Genomic DNA, 16,541 nt, shown 5'->3' on the forward strand with positions numbered 1-16,541 from the left:
AAATGCAGAGGAAATTACCTCAGTGTCCTCATTGTTAGATGATAACAAGCAATGCCAACTATATGGCCTACACCAATTAAATGTAAAATTGTAAATAAATGCATTGCCTTTTTCTTCATCAAATGCTCAATACAGGAGTCTTTATCTCTGATGCTAAGAAACACAACTGATGATGAAGGTGAAACAACCACTACTTTACAGACTTAATGTTTCATATTGTCCAAATATGCCTTATGGAATAATAAAATGTTCATGATTCTGCTGTAGAACGATTTGTACCTCTCTTAATAGAACCCAATGTCACAGTCACCTTTTTAAGCTTCTCATTCACTGATGACCTGTTCCTTATCGCAACATAAGAGGACCTGGACAAATGTTTCCATCTCTCTCTTGGTTATTTGATGCTGTTGTGTATTGCACTGCTACCCATTTTAACATGGTGAGACTGAGCTTGGCACATTTTAGTTCTCTGTCTCTGTTCTGAGAGAAAATTTGTTTTGAAACAACGATCACTTTTAGAGAACCAACAATTTTCTGTGTAACACTGTGTAACCGTCATGGCTGAAGTTCATTATTGCAAAATGCTGACATCCGCCACAGAGAAAAAAGGATGGTTTCTGAACCTCAAGAGGGTTAAATTAAAAACACATGTAGCAGATAGATAGATAGCCTGACTGACTGGTTGGAGATTTATTGGCAAACCTGCATTATATAGTATGATTTCAAAAACTGGGAATGGAAATGTAAACTACTGAAGGAAAAGAGTTGACATTAATAAGTGCCTAACTCTTATTTTAAGACTAGTTTTATTATTTTAGCTGAAGTTGGCTTACATGATGCACATTCCTAAATTATTAGATTTTTTTTAACCTGGTACCATGGTTGGTTAAACTGGCAATGGCTGAAAGTGTAGAAATCCAGACTAAAATGTATCTTATGTCAGAGAAGCTAAAGTAGAAAATCCACTGGATGACAATTTTAATCGTCATTTGTTGGTTAAAGTGAAACATTTAAAACATGGAACTCCCTTCATTAATGTTAATGTATCTTCTTCAGCTGGTGCCGAGCTTTAATTTAGAAAATATCAGCGCGGAAGTGACGTAATATCCGTTAGCTGCAGTTTTGTTTTATAGAGGCTTGATTTCACACAGTAGGAGCTGCTCAACTTCAGTCACAAGTCTGTTCATCATCTTTCAGCAAATGGACTGTTGCATCGTTTCCGCACTGTGGTGTTTTATACCACTTTATTTACTTATTCACGTCCTGTGTTTCATTTTCGCGGACGCAGACTTCACTCTGCTGTGGGCAAGTCTGTTGGGACACAAGCCAGGTGAGTTCCTGAAACCATATCCTCGTGTCTCTTCTTATTCACAAACAAGGAAAGGTGTGCGGTAGATGATAAGATGGGGACAGCCAGTGACAATGGCTGTATTCTCTGATGAGCCCTCTTTGAGGTAACGTTAGAAAAACATTTACACATACGTTAAACAATAATTAGCTAACGTTTCACGTTTGACCCATGTCTATACCTCACATGATGGCCCTCTGAGCTCTTCAAAGGTCCACTTTTCATATGTACAGTAATCATATCTGGGACTGATTTACACACGTTTTCATAACAGGACCAGTGTATCCAGATATTTTGCTTTATTACAAGTACTATACAAGTCCTCCATGCATAATTATACTTAAGTGAATTACATAAATATTATTAGCAAAATGTAGGCTACTTTAGTATAAAGAGTAAAAGTACTCATTATGCAGAATGTCAGTGTTATATTATTAGCTATATTATATTCTTGGATTATCAGTGTCACCATTACACAGTTTAACCAGCAAAGAGCACTGACAAGTTTATTTTTTAACTGTAAAATGTCCCACAAAACATCTTCTGGGTATCCAGATAGTTTGTTGACATTATGTGTTTATGTAAAATAATGATGATAATAATATCAGCAGAGATGTCATCATCAGATTTCTTTAGCTTTTAGGTCGGGCTATAATGGCTACTGATGGAGTATGTGTAGGAAGCATTTCATTGTTGTAGGTGGTCAAGGTTAAACAAGTTTTAGCTGTTTTGTATTCTATTGGAATTTACCATTTTACAAATAGAGAAAGGTTCCATGAAAAAAATCTTTACAGCAAATAGTTACTATAGCTGTCAAATAAATGTGGTAAAAGGTAAAATAATGTACTCTAAAATTCAGTGATGTATATAGTGGCTAAAAAGGAAATAGACAAGCAAAGTAAAAGTACTTCAGATCTTTAAATGTTACTTTCCATCACTGTCAAGGATTGGGGGGGGAAAGAGTTTAATGGAGCCCCATATATCTAAGGAAAGCTTTATTAGCTCGATATGACGCAATCTAACAAAATTAGTAGTAAGTGAGGGTATAGCGATAGGATGCTTTGTTAAATTGTCCAGTACAACAGTCATACTAGGTCATAGCCTGATCTTTTCCAATATAGCAAAAAAACAATTCTGGGTATCTTCTGGAATTCTTTGGAAGGTGGTGTCTAATCCATATATTTATCCACATATTTCTTTTAAGAAAATGTTGATGTGGATCAGTCTCAGACCTAGCAAATGACATGAAATGTTGACAGTTGATCAAATGACATGAATTGTTTTTTTGTTAACCAGAGAACAAACTGAAAGGGCTGGTGGTGTGGGTCACTGGAGCGTCCAGTGGTATTGGGGAGGAGCTGGCTTATCAGCTGGCAAGGTGTGGGTCACGTCTGATCCTGTCTGCTCGACGTGAGGATGAGCTAAATAGGGTGAAACGTTGCTGTTTAGGTAAATATTTTATTTATGCTTTTTTTTGGTAAGAGGTTGTATGACCTGGCTAAAATTCATCAAGACTTTAACATAACCTCTTTCACTCTGAGTTCAGGTGCAACACTGCAGTACAACACAGTAATAACATTTTTAATACTTTGCCTTAGGAATTTTTCCTTTTTCTAGCTGTCAGCCCTCTTTCTCAGACCCACAGTAAATGTTGGAACTGTTTCAGTACTTCACCTGCGTTTGTTTAATTTTCGATAAGCCTTACTCAGATATGACCAACTGAATTATTATTTTTTCTCAAGAGTGCTCCGACCTCCAGGATAAAGATATTCTTGTTCTTCCACTTGATTTGTTGGAGAGGACGTCGCATGAGGAAAGAACAAAAGCTGCAATCCAGTACTTTGGACATGTAAGGCCACTGCAATTGCTGTTTTATAATGCAGTGCTTTTTCCTCACTTGTTTTATTGCAACAAGAACATTTCTATTTGATTACACAATACATACCCTCTTAGCCTTGTATTCAATTCTTAACATTTTCACTTTTACTTTGTTCTCTTTTTATTATACTACCTACAAACTATTCTGCCCATGCATTGTATGAAAAGAAATTTGCCATTCTCCAGTTCTGTCCACTTTTTCGTTCCTTTTCAGATTGATATCCTAATTAACAATGGCGGCCGAAGCCAACGCTCTCTGTGCATGGACACCAGTGTTGACGTGTATCAGGCCTTGATGGAGCTCAACTTCCTGGGTACGGTCTCCATCACCAAGCAGGTGCTGCCTCACATGACGAGGCAAGGCACTGGGAGCATTGTGACTGTCAGCAGCGTCGTTGGCCTTGCTGGAGCTCCCCTGGCAACAGGATACTCTGCCAGCAAACATGCTCTTCAGGTGAAGGAAATACAGATAGCAACTGTTTGGACCAGAGAGAGTTTAAGTGAAGTAGTTTGTTTTCTCTGTTTTAATTTGTCCAGTGTCCTCTGACAGTGATTGCCAATAAGTTGTTAATCTCTCTTTAACTTTTTATTAGTTTACAGGTGAAACTTGAAAAATTAGCATATCATGCAAAAGTTCATTTATTTCAGTAATTCAACTTAAAAGGTGTAACTAATATATTATATAGACTCATTACATGCAAAGTGAGGTATTTCAAGCCTTTATTTGATATAATTTCGATGATTATTGCGTACAGCTTATGAAAACCCCAAATTCAAAATCTCAGAAAATTTGAATATTGTGAAAAGGTTCAGTATTGTAGGCTCAAAGTGTCACACTCTAATCAGATAATTAATCCAAAACACCTGCAAAGGATTCCTGAGCCTTTAATTGGTCTCTCAGTCTGGTTCAGTGGAATTCACAATCATGGGGAAGACTGCTGACCTGACAGTTGTGTAGAAAACCATCATTGACAAAGCCTCAAAAGGTAATTGCAAAAGAAGTTGGATGTTCTCAAAGTGCTGTATCAAGGCACATTAATATAAAGTTGTGTGGAAGAAAAAGGTGCACAAGCAGCACGGATGACCGTAGCCTGGAGAGGATTGTCAGGAAAAGGCCATTCAAATGTGTGGGGGAGCTTCACAAGGAGTGGACTGAGGCTGGAGTTACTGCATCAAGAGCCACCACACACAGACGGGTCCTGGACATGAGCTTCAAATGTCGTATTCCTCTTGTCAAGCCGCTCCTGAACAACAAACAACGTCAGAAACGTCTTACCTGGGCTAAAATAAAAAAGAACTGGTCTGTTTCTCAGTGGTCCAAAGTCCTCTTTTCTGATGAGAGCAAATTTTGCATCTCATTTGGAAACCAAGGTCCCAGAGTCTGGAGGAAGAACGGAGAGGCACACAATCCAAGATGCTTGAAGTCCAGTGTGAAGTTTCCACAGTCTGTGTTGGTTTGGGGAGCCATGTCATCTGCTGGTGTTGGTCCACTGTGCTTTATTAAGTCCAGAGTCAGCGCAGCCGTCTACCAGGACATTTTAGAGCACTTTATGCTTCCTTCAGCAGACGAGCTTTATGGAGATGTTGACTTCATTTTCCAGCAGGACTTGGCACCTGCCCACACTGCCAAAAGTACCAAAACCTGGTTCAATGACCATGGGATTACTGTGCTTGATTGGCCAGCAAACTCGCATGACCTGAGATTCTCTATGGGGCATTGCCAAGAGAAAGATGAAAGACATGAGACTGAACAATGCTGAAGAGCTGAAGGCCGCTATTGAAGCATCCTGATCTTCCATAACACCTCAGCAGTGCCACAGGCTGATAGCATCTGCATTGAGGCAGTAATTCATGCAAAAGGGGCCCAAAACAAGTACTGAGTACATATGCATGATTATACTTTTCAGAGGGCTGACATTTCTGTATTTAAAATCCTTTTTCTTTTTTCTTTTTTTTTATTATTGATTTCATGTAATATTCAAATTTTCTGAGATTTTGAATGTGGGGTTTTCATAAGCTGTAAGCCATAATTATATCAAATAAAGACTTGAAATATCTCACTTTGCATGTAATGAGTCTATATAATATATTAGTTTCACCTTCTTTTTTTTTTTTAAGTTGAATTACTGAAATAAATCAACTTCTGCACGATATGCTAATTTTTCGAGTTTCACCTGTAAAAAAAAACATCATCATGTAAAAAAACAAACAAAACAGCTGTGTGGGCCTGTGCGCATATTGTTGCTGATTGTTACTGTATTGTATACAGGGTTTCTTTAATTCCCTCCGGACTGAGCTGACTGACTTTCCAAACATACTTATCAGCACAGTGTGTCCGGGGCCTGTGCAGTCACAGATTGTCCACAATGCCTTCACAGAGGAACTGAACAAGGTAATGCATTTTATTTGACACATGGGATGTGATATGACACAGTAGCTCTTTCAGTAGTTTGTTTTCAGTAACCCGTTTTCCCCCCATTATTTAAGCCTGTGGCCACAGTTGGTAATCAGGAATACAAGATGCCAACAAGTCGCTGTGTGCATTTAATGCTGGTGGGAATCGCCAATGGTGTCAAGGAAATGTGGATCGCACAGCAGCCCTTCCTCCTGTTTTACTACGCCTGGCAGTACGCGCCTACAGTTGCCTGGTTCATCACAAACATGTTGGGCAGAAAAAGGGTGCAGAATTTCAAAGCTGGCCTGGTAGGTGTATAATCTCCTAGGAAGTAAATATGGTGCACATTTAACCTAAGCATAGGCTAGATTTATTGTCACGGATGTAGCTCACCGTTATCTGCTCTCAAGCCTGGACAAAAAATAGTCCAGCACATACAAAAGCAAAATCTTGTTTTTACACGGCTTTTGCATGGATTAGGTGAATTTTACCTTTGGACAGAGCCAGGCTAGCTGTTTCTTCGTTAAACTAACTGGCTGCTGGCTCTAGCTACATATTTATTGTACAGACACATGAGTGAGCATGAAATCAAATGATTGCATTTTCCAAAATGTCAGACTATTATTTTAAATGTGGGTGGAGCTATGCTGCGAGTTTGCTGAGGTCACCAAATTCCATGCTTAATGTACTCATAAAGTTGTCCCACCTTCACAGCTGCAACAAGAGAGTGTCAGAGAAATGCCATTCACACCGTCCCATGTAGAGAATTAATTAGCCAAAAAAGTGGCTACACCTGTTTGGGCAAGGTGTAGTATAGGACCTTTTAAAACCATTCCCTGTTCCACTGATAAGATGTGTGCCTGATCATTCAGATAAAAAGGCTCACTCTTCTCTGAACCCATCAGAACGCGCTCGCATTTGATTGGACCGGTTTGTTTGGTCTTGCCTTTGCATTGTGTTCGGTTGACCTTGCGCCATAAGACCTGGGACCGGGGGATTCTCATGTGTCAAAAGCCTGAAAATACTTGAATAAAGCAGAACGTGGCAGACACTATGCAGAGCTGTCTCTTAACAGCTGGGGGGGGCTCAGCTGTTACTGACCTTGCTTGAGCCTAATAAGAAGACGGTGGCCAGGGTATGACAGTGAGCATGAGTATTTCCCCGCGGTGCAGACAGACTGACTGACTGACCAGTGTGTCTGTTGGCCTCTGCTGGACGGTGACAGCTGAGGGCCACAAAGAAAGGTCATGTTCCAACTGGCCTAACATTGGCGCGTCACATGATCATGCTTCAGTAAGATCTGTGACGTATCCTTTTGAGACAAAAAAAAACGGCATCTGGAGCCGACACAACTTAACAAAATCTACTCAATATTCCTAAACAGCGAAATCACTGGAGTTAAGGCAATGTCAGGGTCATGCGTTTGACCACCACACAATTCCTCCAGATTTACAAATCTCACCAGAATGCAGTACGTGTAGATAGTTTTAAGTTTGAATAAAAATATTAAAATTTTGATTTCATTTACATTAGTCAAACATCCGTGCTAACAGCTAGCCTTTTCTTTCGCAGGATGCAGACTCTGGATACTTCATCAAGCCTAAGACTTCCTGAAAGTCACATCCTCAATAGGAAACGTTTATTGCATTCCTAATTATTGACCTGGAAAATGATGTGGGGTTTTACTGCAATATTTTGGAGTCTTTAGAGCTTTCTTCCCAGGGCATGGCAGGGTGACAAAAATACGTACCTTTCTATTTTGCTGTGTTTTCATCAGGTTAAGTAAATTGTATATTTTACTGTCGTGTAACAGCTTAAGATTATGTGAACTTCTGGTCAGGTTAAGGATTCCATGTAGGAATGAAGCAATTGCATTGACCTTTTGATTGTTTAATAAAACTGAGTTTAAATCAATCTTCTGTTTGTTTAGTGAAACATAACAAAATTGCTTCTTCCAAGCTTTTTTTATTATAAGTATATACAGTTACACATATGAAAGTCAACAATATGTACAAGAGACTATGGACAAAATTCATTTAACTCATTCTAAATTGTAAACAAGTGAATTGTAAACAAAACAACAGCACTAAACACATTACACATACAGCAAGACATACACAAGGCACATCCTTGATATCTTAACAAAACATTAAAATTCTTGTCCTATTTTTGGGGACAAGGAAGGGAATTGCCTGAAACTTATCTAAAAGGTACATTAAAACCAGAGGCAGCAGGTGTCTTCTAGAGGGGAGACGGGCAAATTGATTCACTTTTGTTTTAAGCACAAACATTAAGAAACAACCCACAAAACTTGTGTGCTGGAACCCGATCGGGGACTCTTTCAAGATACAAATGTTCAAAGGGAAATTTTATTTAATGTGCTGTTCTAGGAGGTAGTCCACAATGTCAGTTCAAATCTGTTAAAAAGATATAACATGTACAATAGTACAGTGGTGATGCCACTGCTTCTTCCTCTGTGCTGCAGGAAATGAAGCACAAAAAAATAAAGTCAAATTAATGTGAAAAACAAAGTACTCTCTTCTGAACTCATGCGAGTCAGTGCTTTCAAAAACAAAACTCCTGAATTGTTTTTTCAAAAGTTTTCTCTTGACTTTGCTATATTTTCCCTATGAATTTCCAAGAAACCAGTAACTTCGGGAATTGACATTTTGCTGTGGTGGTACCGACTGAAAAGCATCCTCTTCCCTCTCCAGAGTATGTTCAGCAGAAAGGGCAGAAGAAGCCACAGGTCAGAGGCAGGGGAAGTGAAGGGGGGCTGAGGAGTAGATTGGGTATCCTAGAGGGGGATCAGCTGCCTGAACAGTTAGGTTCCTTAGCATGAAGGGGTGAGCCTGGATGCTGTAACGCTCCTCGTCATCATTAGTAGCATAGAGGAGCTCCCAGGAAAGGTTTGCCCACTGGCCTCGCACCCCCTCTCCATTTAGACGGCCCACTTGCACCAGCTGTTCCTGCAGGGACAGGACCCGCCCTGTGTAGGTACCCTGCAGACAAGGACAGTCAATCATACAAATGCAATACATACATTTCACTGAGATTGGCTCTAAAATGCTATTTTTAAAATATCTCATTTTATTCCAGTGACTGGAATAACCTGTGGGTACGGTAACAACAGATGTACTTTTATATTTTGTAGACTGTGAGAATTACCATAGCGAGGTCATGCCCTAGAGAGAATAGGAAGGGTTTCTCCTGAAGGACACTGTCGTGCCAACCTTTCTCTGTCACTAGGCCAATGTACCAATTCCTTTCATATTCCTCCAAGGTGCCGAACAATTCCTCAGGGGACTCAATGGGCCCTAGACTTGCTTGATCAAACAGCAGCTTGAAACTGAACCTGAAGGTGAACAAAACCATAGAGGCAGAATTCAATTAAATATAAATCTTATTTTCCTGCTATAAATAACCTCTACGACCAGAAATACAAAACCTAGAAACTCTGTAACTGCCAGTTTTACCTGAAAGCACGAAGTGCGAGCTGGTAAAGTTCTTTACTTGAGGAAAGCCAGTCAAGTCCTTCCGTCCATGGTATATCTCCACAATAGAGTCTGTAGACGTAACTGGGACTCGTGAAGGCGGTCTCTGCCCCCAGTGAGATGAGACATGAAAGTGAAACCTGTGCGTACAATTCTTTCAAGGCTTCATCCTCCTTCAGGGCCTTGGTCATGTCCTCTGAGGTCTCGCCCTGCACAGCAGGCCCAAAGCGCCCCAAGGCGAACCGAAACCAGTCCTCAGAAAACAAAGGCCTGAGCTGCAGCAAGCGTGTTGGTAACAAAGGTGCTGTCCTCCAGCCTGTTGGTAGGTTGAATACCTCCGACTGGGGGCAGCTGAAGTTGAGCTGCGGGAGAGAGCCGGGACTCTCTCTGAAGACCTCTGGGTTACGGCCTTTGTCCACTGCTGGCATCCCGATGCCCAGACCCAGAGGCTGAAGTGGCTGCAGGGCCGAGAGCGCCATATTTTCAAAAAGACTGTCCATCTCCACAGAACCCGGCAGAGAGGCCCCTGTCTGCAGCGCTGTATGTCCAGGCTGGGCCTCTGCAGTTACTAATGCCACTGTCCGCCTGGCTGGTTGAGGTCCAAATAAGTCATCCTCATCTGACCAATCACCAAAGGAGGTCAAACTGGAGCTGTCCTGTCTGAACCTTAGAGAAGACACATTGGATTCCACTATGACAGCCTCCGGTGGCTGGTTACAAGTGGTCTGGGCCAACTGCGAAGACTGAGACTTCCTGCCTCTAACCCCTGACCCCTCTTCACTGCTCCACAGAAATCCTTTATGCTTCTGCACACAGTATCGGAGGAGCAACCAGACCAGTGCTTTCAAAAAGTCATCCTGAAGTTTCCTCAAGTTGTCATGAGAGTCGATGATGCCAGAAAGCACATTTCGGGCATCAGAGTAGACTCGCACTGAAAGAGCAGCACATGGTGTGAGGGCATTCCCCCAGTGCAGGTTAAAGCCCTGGGTGAAGCCAAGCCGCTCAGGGCGCTCAAAGGCGGCCTCGAACACCTCGTCCACCCTCCGTGCCTCCACTGTGTGGCAAGACGTCTCCTGTAGCTCCAGACCCTGTGGCAAACGACACCACATTATGTAATCGTGCTGTCAATGACTGCATTGATTCATAATAGACAAACAGAAAGATACAGTACCTTAATGTTGACTGTACAGTAGCCATATCCTCTCTCCAGGATCATTATCCAAACCATACGGTCCTGAAAGCGGCCAAGAAAATGAGAGCCTGGGGCTAAAGAACCTACAAAGGAGGGAGAAAATCATCAGTCATTCATGCATGAAAAATGTGAAGAGATGGGATGTTGTAATAAGTAAGGGAAACACACAATGTATGTACATCATGTAACAAAGACAGGCAAGGGACTTTTGGTGCACCTTTTTATTTTGCATGACGATGTGGATAACATGGCTACAGGATGAGCTCGAGGATACGTGTACCATCACAGTTGTACAAGAAGGTCATGATATGGTTTAAGCTGGCTGACTGAACAGATATCTAAATATTAAATATGTTCTTGGCCTTAGCCTTCCATTAGTGTCTTAAAAACTCTTCTTGTGGACATTGTTTACACTTATTTCAACACAGATGAACAGAAATGGCAAGGTGATGGAGGCTTTTGTTTTAAGTTGAGTAGTGCTAGGTTGGCTCCTAAATAATGTCATGCCCCGTAACGACATCTCAGAATAGTCTCTGCCGCTACCTCATGATGGGAAGTGACACGCTGGGCAGACTCCCTTTTCCTGCTACACGGCCCCCAGTGAGCAAAGCAAAAGAACACTTCAAACCTCCATCGTTAGACTGCAAGCATCAACCTAACAAGCTCTTATTCTGAATTATACATCACAGCCACAGCATCCCAAGCTCACAAAAACAACAAGATTGAGTGATGACATCACCTCAGCAGTTTTATTCAGTTTTGAGTCATCAATCCATAAATAATGATTCTCTATTTGCACCATTTTTTCTCTTGCTCCCTCCTGATCGAGCACAGAACAAAATCCTTGCAGCAGCTCCATTTGGCCTAAGAGTATTACATGGTTAATGGTGCGGAAACATTTGGATGTAATGAATACAGATCAGAGCTTTTTTTTTTGGGTCACTTCACAGGAAGCTTAACTGGATCATGCAAGCTCACATTACTGCCAGCAATTCGGAAGAGCTGCTCACAACAACATTCCTCTTACTATTAAACCATATGAGGTGATGGTGCAATTCTCTCTGATCTTCATACTATCCCTACTTGACCTATAGGAAAGTTCCGTCACTGCAATTATCGCACAAGTCAAAACACATTGTAGTAAAAAACTATATTATTTTATCTATTTATTTCTAATCCTGTTGGAGCTCTGTAGACTGGAGTGTACTGCTGTGGGCTGTAAATAGCAAAATCAGCAAAATTAAATACTGTATGCAACTGACTTAAAAAGATTTTGAGTAATATCACCTTTAACCTTAGATATAGTTCTGAAATGTTTGATTAATCCAATTGACTAGTTAATTAATTAAAGATGTTCCAAAATATTTTGAAAATCAATTAATAATTTCAAGTATTTAATATTAATAAACATTTGCAAGCTATTAATTGACTGATCAAACAAAAAGAGATTGTCTTCATAATAAAAATAAATCCTTTCAGCATTATTTAGATTATCTTAAGTTTACTTACACTGAGCTCTCAATTAACACTACAATCAAATATTCAGATAGATTTCCAGATCTTATGAATGCTAAAACAGTAAACACTGTTTACTTGTAACATTTGAGAAAGATTAAAATTGAAGACACTATAGACAGAGGAGATATCAAGCGTGAACAACTAACCCAGTGACCCTCTTGCAAAGGCCGTCCTCAGAGCAGAGGCCAGACTTCCGCTCATCTGCTGGTAGAATATTGAGTCCGGGCAGGGACAGGCAGTACCTACGGGGCCTGGCCAACTGCGCTGAGGCCTGGGGAACCCCACCAGGAAGATAGGCAGGGTGAAAAGGGGCAGCAGAGGGGCAGAGAGAAGGGCAGACAGGGTTACCACCGCCAGCAGCAGTGGGCATAGGGTGGCGTTCACAGCCAAGAGAGTTCCAGCTGACTGACGGCGCTGCTTCTTCTCTGTCCAAGATGTCACCAACACAGTCAGGGTGAACTTTAGCTTGGCAAGGAACTGGGTCAGTCTGTCAATTAGGAGGCCCACCTGGATCAGAAACACACAGGCAAACATGAAGAGCACTAACCCAATCCAATCTCACAGTCAGGTTTTATCAGCTGACGTTTGTGTAATAAATAGTGTGTTTATGGAGTGATTTGTGTGCCTCATTCACTCTTTTTATTTGACTTGATTTTATTTATTTTATTATGCGATAACCTAGGGCTGAGCAATAAAACAACAATGATAGTTATCACAATATAATTTTCCTCAATACCAATATAACAAATGTTCAATAAAGGTTTCATTCATTTTTCTATTAAGATATTTATATAGTTAAGGAAATGGGACTGAAAAAAGATTTCACTCAATTTACTCATGCATACTGAAGATATAAATAAGATATAAAGAAATAATGATTTGACAATTATCTTGATGATTATCGATATCGAATGATTTGATTTGTAAAATTGAGTGTAATCGAATTGTCAAAGATTTGATGCTTCAATAGGCGGCCAGATTCGACTGCCAATCTCACAGTCAAATCTTCGCATAGGTGTTATGAAACAAGGATCATGCCATTTTGGCTATATGGGGGTGCTATCATAATACAGTCTATTATGATATAAATGTCAACATCAAACGCTGAAAATAAAAATGGCAAAAGAATTAACTTTATAAATCTTTTTAAAGTATGGTCTTTTTATAGTAAGTATAAGTATGTGAATAAATCCAAAATTGTAACCCTAACCCTTCAGGCCTCAGTTTAGCTGTAAATGTACAGTGTAAGTATGTACAGTGTAGAGACTGCAGCTCTGCAGCTTTAAAGCAGACCTGTCCTATGTTAAAATACAATTTGTGCCTTTGCGAGGCGACAGTGAGTCACTGTTGCGTCCAGTCTGTCCACTGTCCAACATGAGAGGACGAAGACGTAGAGCTGACCCGAAGGCTTATCGATCGCTTTCAAGTTTACTTTCAGCCCACGTTACACGAGAAAGAAAAGAAGCAATATAAAAAGAAGTACAATGAGTAAATATTGGGGTGGCTAACTCTTGACGAGTAAAGAGATGCGGTTTGATGTTGAACTCTGCTACGTAACATCGAACATTGAATACTTAAAGAAACATATCTTTAGTGCAACTAATGATGACAACCGAAAAACATTCCAAATGGAAATATATGGATTTGATGTGGCTGTTTTCTTGTTACTGTGGTCTTGCTAAAAAGCTAAGCAAGATATAACGTAAACTATAGGCTGACATCACAGCTGAAGATTATAAGATGTGTATTCTTGCCCTGCTGTTAGTTAAAATTAGTAGTTGGTAAGCACTTGGCACTACTGGTATGAGATGAGGCAAGATTGGAAAGTTTATTACGCATCTACACAATCTTGAACAGCGCCATCGCTGATTAGTAAATAATGCAACTCTTCCACAAGGTGAAATGCTGCCCCCTATTTGTTTTGAGTATGTAGCCAGGAATTACATATTGTACCTTTAAGCCTCAGCAGATATGACATACAATGTAGAAAGATCTAATATGGGGTGAAAATAAAGGGAAAAGGAATGTCACCAGAAGAAGCTGAACTCCAGTGCCCAGGTTGTCCCACCCTGGCAGCCTGTTGTTTCCAGCTGCAAACCGCACTAAGACCACCACCACCATTTGTAGCAGAGCATCCTCTGAACTCTGCCACACCTGCACAGCAACAAAAAGCAACCAGTGTACTGAGCATGACAGGCATAATATAAAGCAGAACACACTCTGGGATCACATTTCATTTTAAAAACAAGAATTACCAATTGAAATTACCAATACATTGATGATACACATGTATGGATCCAGTTAATACACATTTTTTAACAGATTAATGAAGGATTATCATAGATGTATTGGCTACAGGTACGCATGTACTTGATTTCTATGTAAAGACAGATTCTTATAGAGTATAGCTACACAAAGGGTTAGGTTTGTTCTCTCCTGGCATTTTTAGATGCGAATCCTCTCTATGAAGTGTAGGTAAAACTCACTGGATCACGATTAGCTAGGCACACTCCAATTCGTTGTTTGCAGGCACGTGATTCCGATGACGCACAAAATTCAAAATGAGGCAGGAAGTGAAAGGCAGAGATGGAAAGCCTGTACTTTGTTAGTTACTGTTTACTCATTGTGTCGTCCCTGTCAACACTTGTGTGAAATCTGGAATTGCCCAATTCATCCTAAAATTATGGCTAAAAACCTATTTTGAGGTCACAATGACCTTTGAGTCAAAAGTGTCACCTATTCAGTGTCCGACCAACTGTAAAATATTGTCACAATCTCCCCTTCAGGTCCTGAGTTATGGGGTTGAATAGTGGACAAATGGCCAAATTCTCACCAGTTCATCCTTGAGTCCAAGTGGACATTTGCGCCAAATTTGAAGAAATTCCTTCAAGGCGTTCCTGCGATATTGCGTTCACAGAAATGGGACGGACATCCCAGAAAACATAAAGGAAATTGTGCAAAGGCATATTTTTCAAAGTCATACTTTTTTGTTTTATTTTATCAAAGACCTATGGTCTATTATTTTTGCTCACGAGAACAATCTGCTTGGAGTTACTTTAAAAAGAAGGGCTTCACTGTAATAATTACTTACAGGATGTTATGTTCACATTGCTACTTAGATTGCAAGCAAGAGTGAGTGTGAGCATACCACTCTAAAAGCACGTGTGAATCCCACACTGAGAGAAGCACTGTGGAGCAGCTGCAGAGATTTGTCCATAGACAGGAAAGCAATCATTGCAAATGGAGACACTGTGAAGTAAAACACACAGTAAGTACAGGTCAAAAACACATTCTTACACATAGTACTGTTCTTTTCACACCTGAGAGAGATGTTAAGATTGGAGAACATCAGACTTAAACACATTATAAAAAGCTCACCAAGATAAAGAAGGACTCTTCTGATTGCTGCAGCAACGTATAATCCTCTGTTCCTCTGATTGAAAGTCTGCACACTGGACATGCCTTTAGGGTACAGGGGATTGAGGAGCACCCCTCCAAATACATAGGCCCCCTGGATCTCTCTGAGGGCCCAGCAGAGGCAGAAGAGTACGAGGAGGAGGTAGCTGACAGGAGCCTGGGGTCCCATAACCCAGCTCTGGGACTGAGCCGAACCAAGGAAGTGATGCAACAGCCCTGCCTCTGTCATCGCCACCAGCAGCAGGCTCAAATATAACAGCAGCTCCCTGCAGCCCAGATTCCAGCCAAAGGAACTAGGAGGAGGAGGTGGTGACCCCCCTCTGCGAAATCCACGGTCCCCAAAGGATGCCCTGGGACCTCTACAGAGTGTGCCAATCTGGCCCAGGTCCAGACTCAGCAGAAATCCCATAGAGATGGAGAAGAAAACCACACCCAGCGTTGACGGGATGAAGTAATTACAAACAGCTACGCCGGCAGATGCACCAAACATTGACAGCAGTCTGTGGGGCAGTGTACACACAAAAAGTCAGGGCTAATGATACACAGGCTACTCTCACACTTGTCATTTCAGTGGGACTATTAGAATCAGATGAGGACTGGTTTCCCACATAACACAATGTACACTCACCTAAAGGATTATTAGGAACACCATACTAATATTGTGTTTGACCCCCTTTCACCTTCAGAACTGCCTTAATTCTACGTGGCACTGATTCAACAAGGTGCTGAAAGCATTCTTTAGAAATGTTGGCCCATATTGATAGGATAGCATCTTGCAGTTGATGGAGATTTGTGGGATGCACATCCAGGGCACGAAGCTCCCGTTCCACCACATCCCAAAGATGCTCTATTGGGTTGAGATCTGGTGACTGTGGGGGCCACTTTAGTACAGTGAAATCATTGTCATGTTCAAGAAACCAATTTGAAATGATTGGAGCTTTGTGACATGGTGCATTATCCTGCTGGAAGTAGCCATCAGAGGATGGGTACATGGTGGCCATAAAGGGATGGACATGGTCAGAAACAATGCTCAGGTAGGCCGTGGCATTTAAACGATGCCCAATTGGCACTAAGGGGCCTAAAGGGTGCCAAGAAAACATCCCCCACACCATTACACCACCAACACCACCAGCCTGCACAGTGGTAACAAGGCATGATGGATCCATGTTCTCATTCTGTTTACGGCAAATTCTGACTCCAACATCTGAATGTCTCAACGGAAATCGAGACTCATCAGACCAGGCAACATTTTTCCAGTCTTCAACTGTCCAATTTTGGTGAGCTCTTGCAAATTGTAGC

At 41.1% G+C, this 16,541-nt stretch overlaps 2 protein-coding genes across 2 annotated transcripts in view; one reads left to right on the forward strand and one right to left on the reverse strand.

Annotated features, from left to right (window-relative positions):
* The first annotated feature begins 1,108 nt into the window (after positions 1-1,108).
* dhrs7 (dehydrogenase/reductase (SDR family) member 7) lies at positions 1,109-7,535 on the forward strand. The gene is made up of 7 exons (XM_046062628.1): positions 1,109-1,330; positions 2,645-2,797; positions 3,091-3,197; positions 3,441-3,680; positions 5,496-5,618; positions 5,714-5,929; positions 7,194-7,535. Exons 1-7 carry the CDS (start codon positions 1,201-1,203, stop codon positions 7,233-7,235), a joined length of 1,011 nt encoding a protein of 336 aa, XP_045918584.1. The 5' UTR covers positions 1,109-1,200; the 3' UTR covers positions 7,236-7,535.
* Positions 7,536-7,566: 31 nt separating this feature from the next.
* pcnx4 (pecanex 4) overlaps positions 7,567-16,541 on the reverse strand; it is a 12,489-nt gene continuing 3,514 nt past the window's right edge. The window contains exons 4-11 of the mRNA XM_046062627.1: positions 15,204-15,742; positions 14,974-15,074; positions 13,857-13,979; positions 11,972-12,332; positions 10,287-10,390; positions 9,098-10,203; positions 8,790-8,976; positions 7,567-8,623 (exon numbers count right to left, since the gene is read on the reverse strand). Coding sequence (XP_045918583.1) covers positions 8,372-8,623; positions 8,790-8,976; positions 9,098-10,203; positions 10,287-10,390; positions 11,972-12,332; positions 13,857-13,979; positions 14,974-15,074; positions 15,204-15,742 — 2,773 coding nt within the window. The 3' untranslated portion in view covers positions 7,567-8,371. The remainder of the gene's footprint in view (positions 8,624-8,789; positions 8,977-9,097; positions 10,204-10,286; positions 10,391-11,971; positions 12,333-13,856; positions 13,980-14,973; positions 15,075-15,203; positions 15,743-16,541) is intronic.

The sequence above is a fragment of the Micropterus dolomieu genome, linkage group LG11 (assembly GCF_021292245.1).
Source record: "Micropterus dolomieu isolate WLL.071019.BEF.003 ecotype Adirondacks linkage group LG11, ASM2129224v1, whole genome shotgun sequence".
NCBI lineage: Eukaryota > Metazoa > Chordata > Actinopteri > Centrarchiformes > Centrarchidae > Micropterus > Micropterus dolomieu.

Coding starts and splice junctions, on each gene's coding strand:
- dhrs7 (XM_046062628.1), top strand. CDS start 1,201: ATGGACTGTTGCATCGTTTCCGCACTGTGGTGTTTTATACCACTTTAT. Junction 2,798..3,090: donor GGTGAAACGTTGCTGTTTAG/GTAAATATTTTA, acceptor TTTTTTCTCAAG/AGTGCTCCGACCTCCAGGAT. Junction 5,930..7,193: donor AGAATTTCAAAGCTGGCCTG/GTAGGTGTATAA, acceptor TTTCTTTCGCAG/GATGCAGACTCTGGATACTT.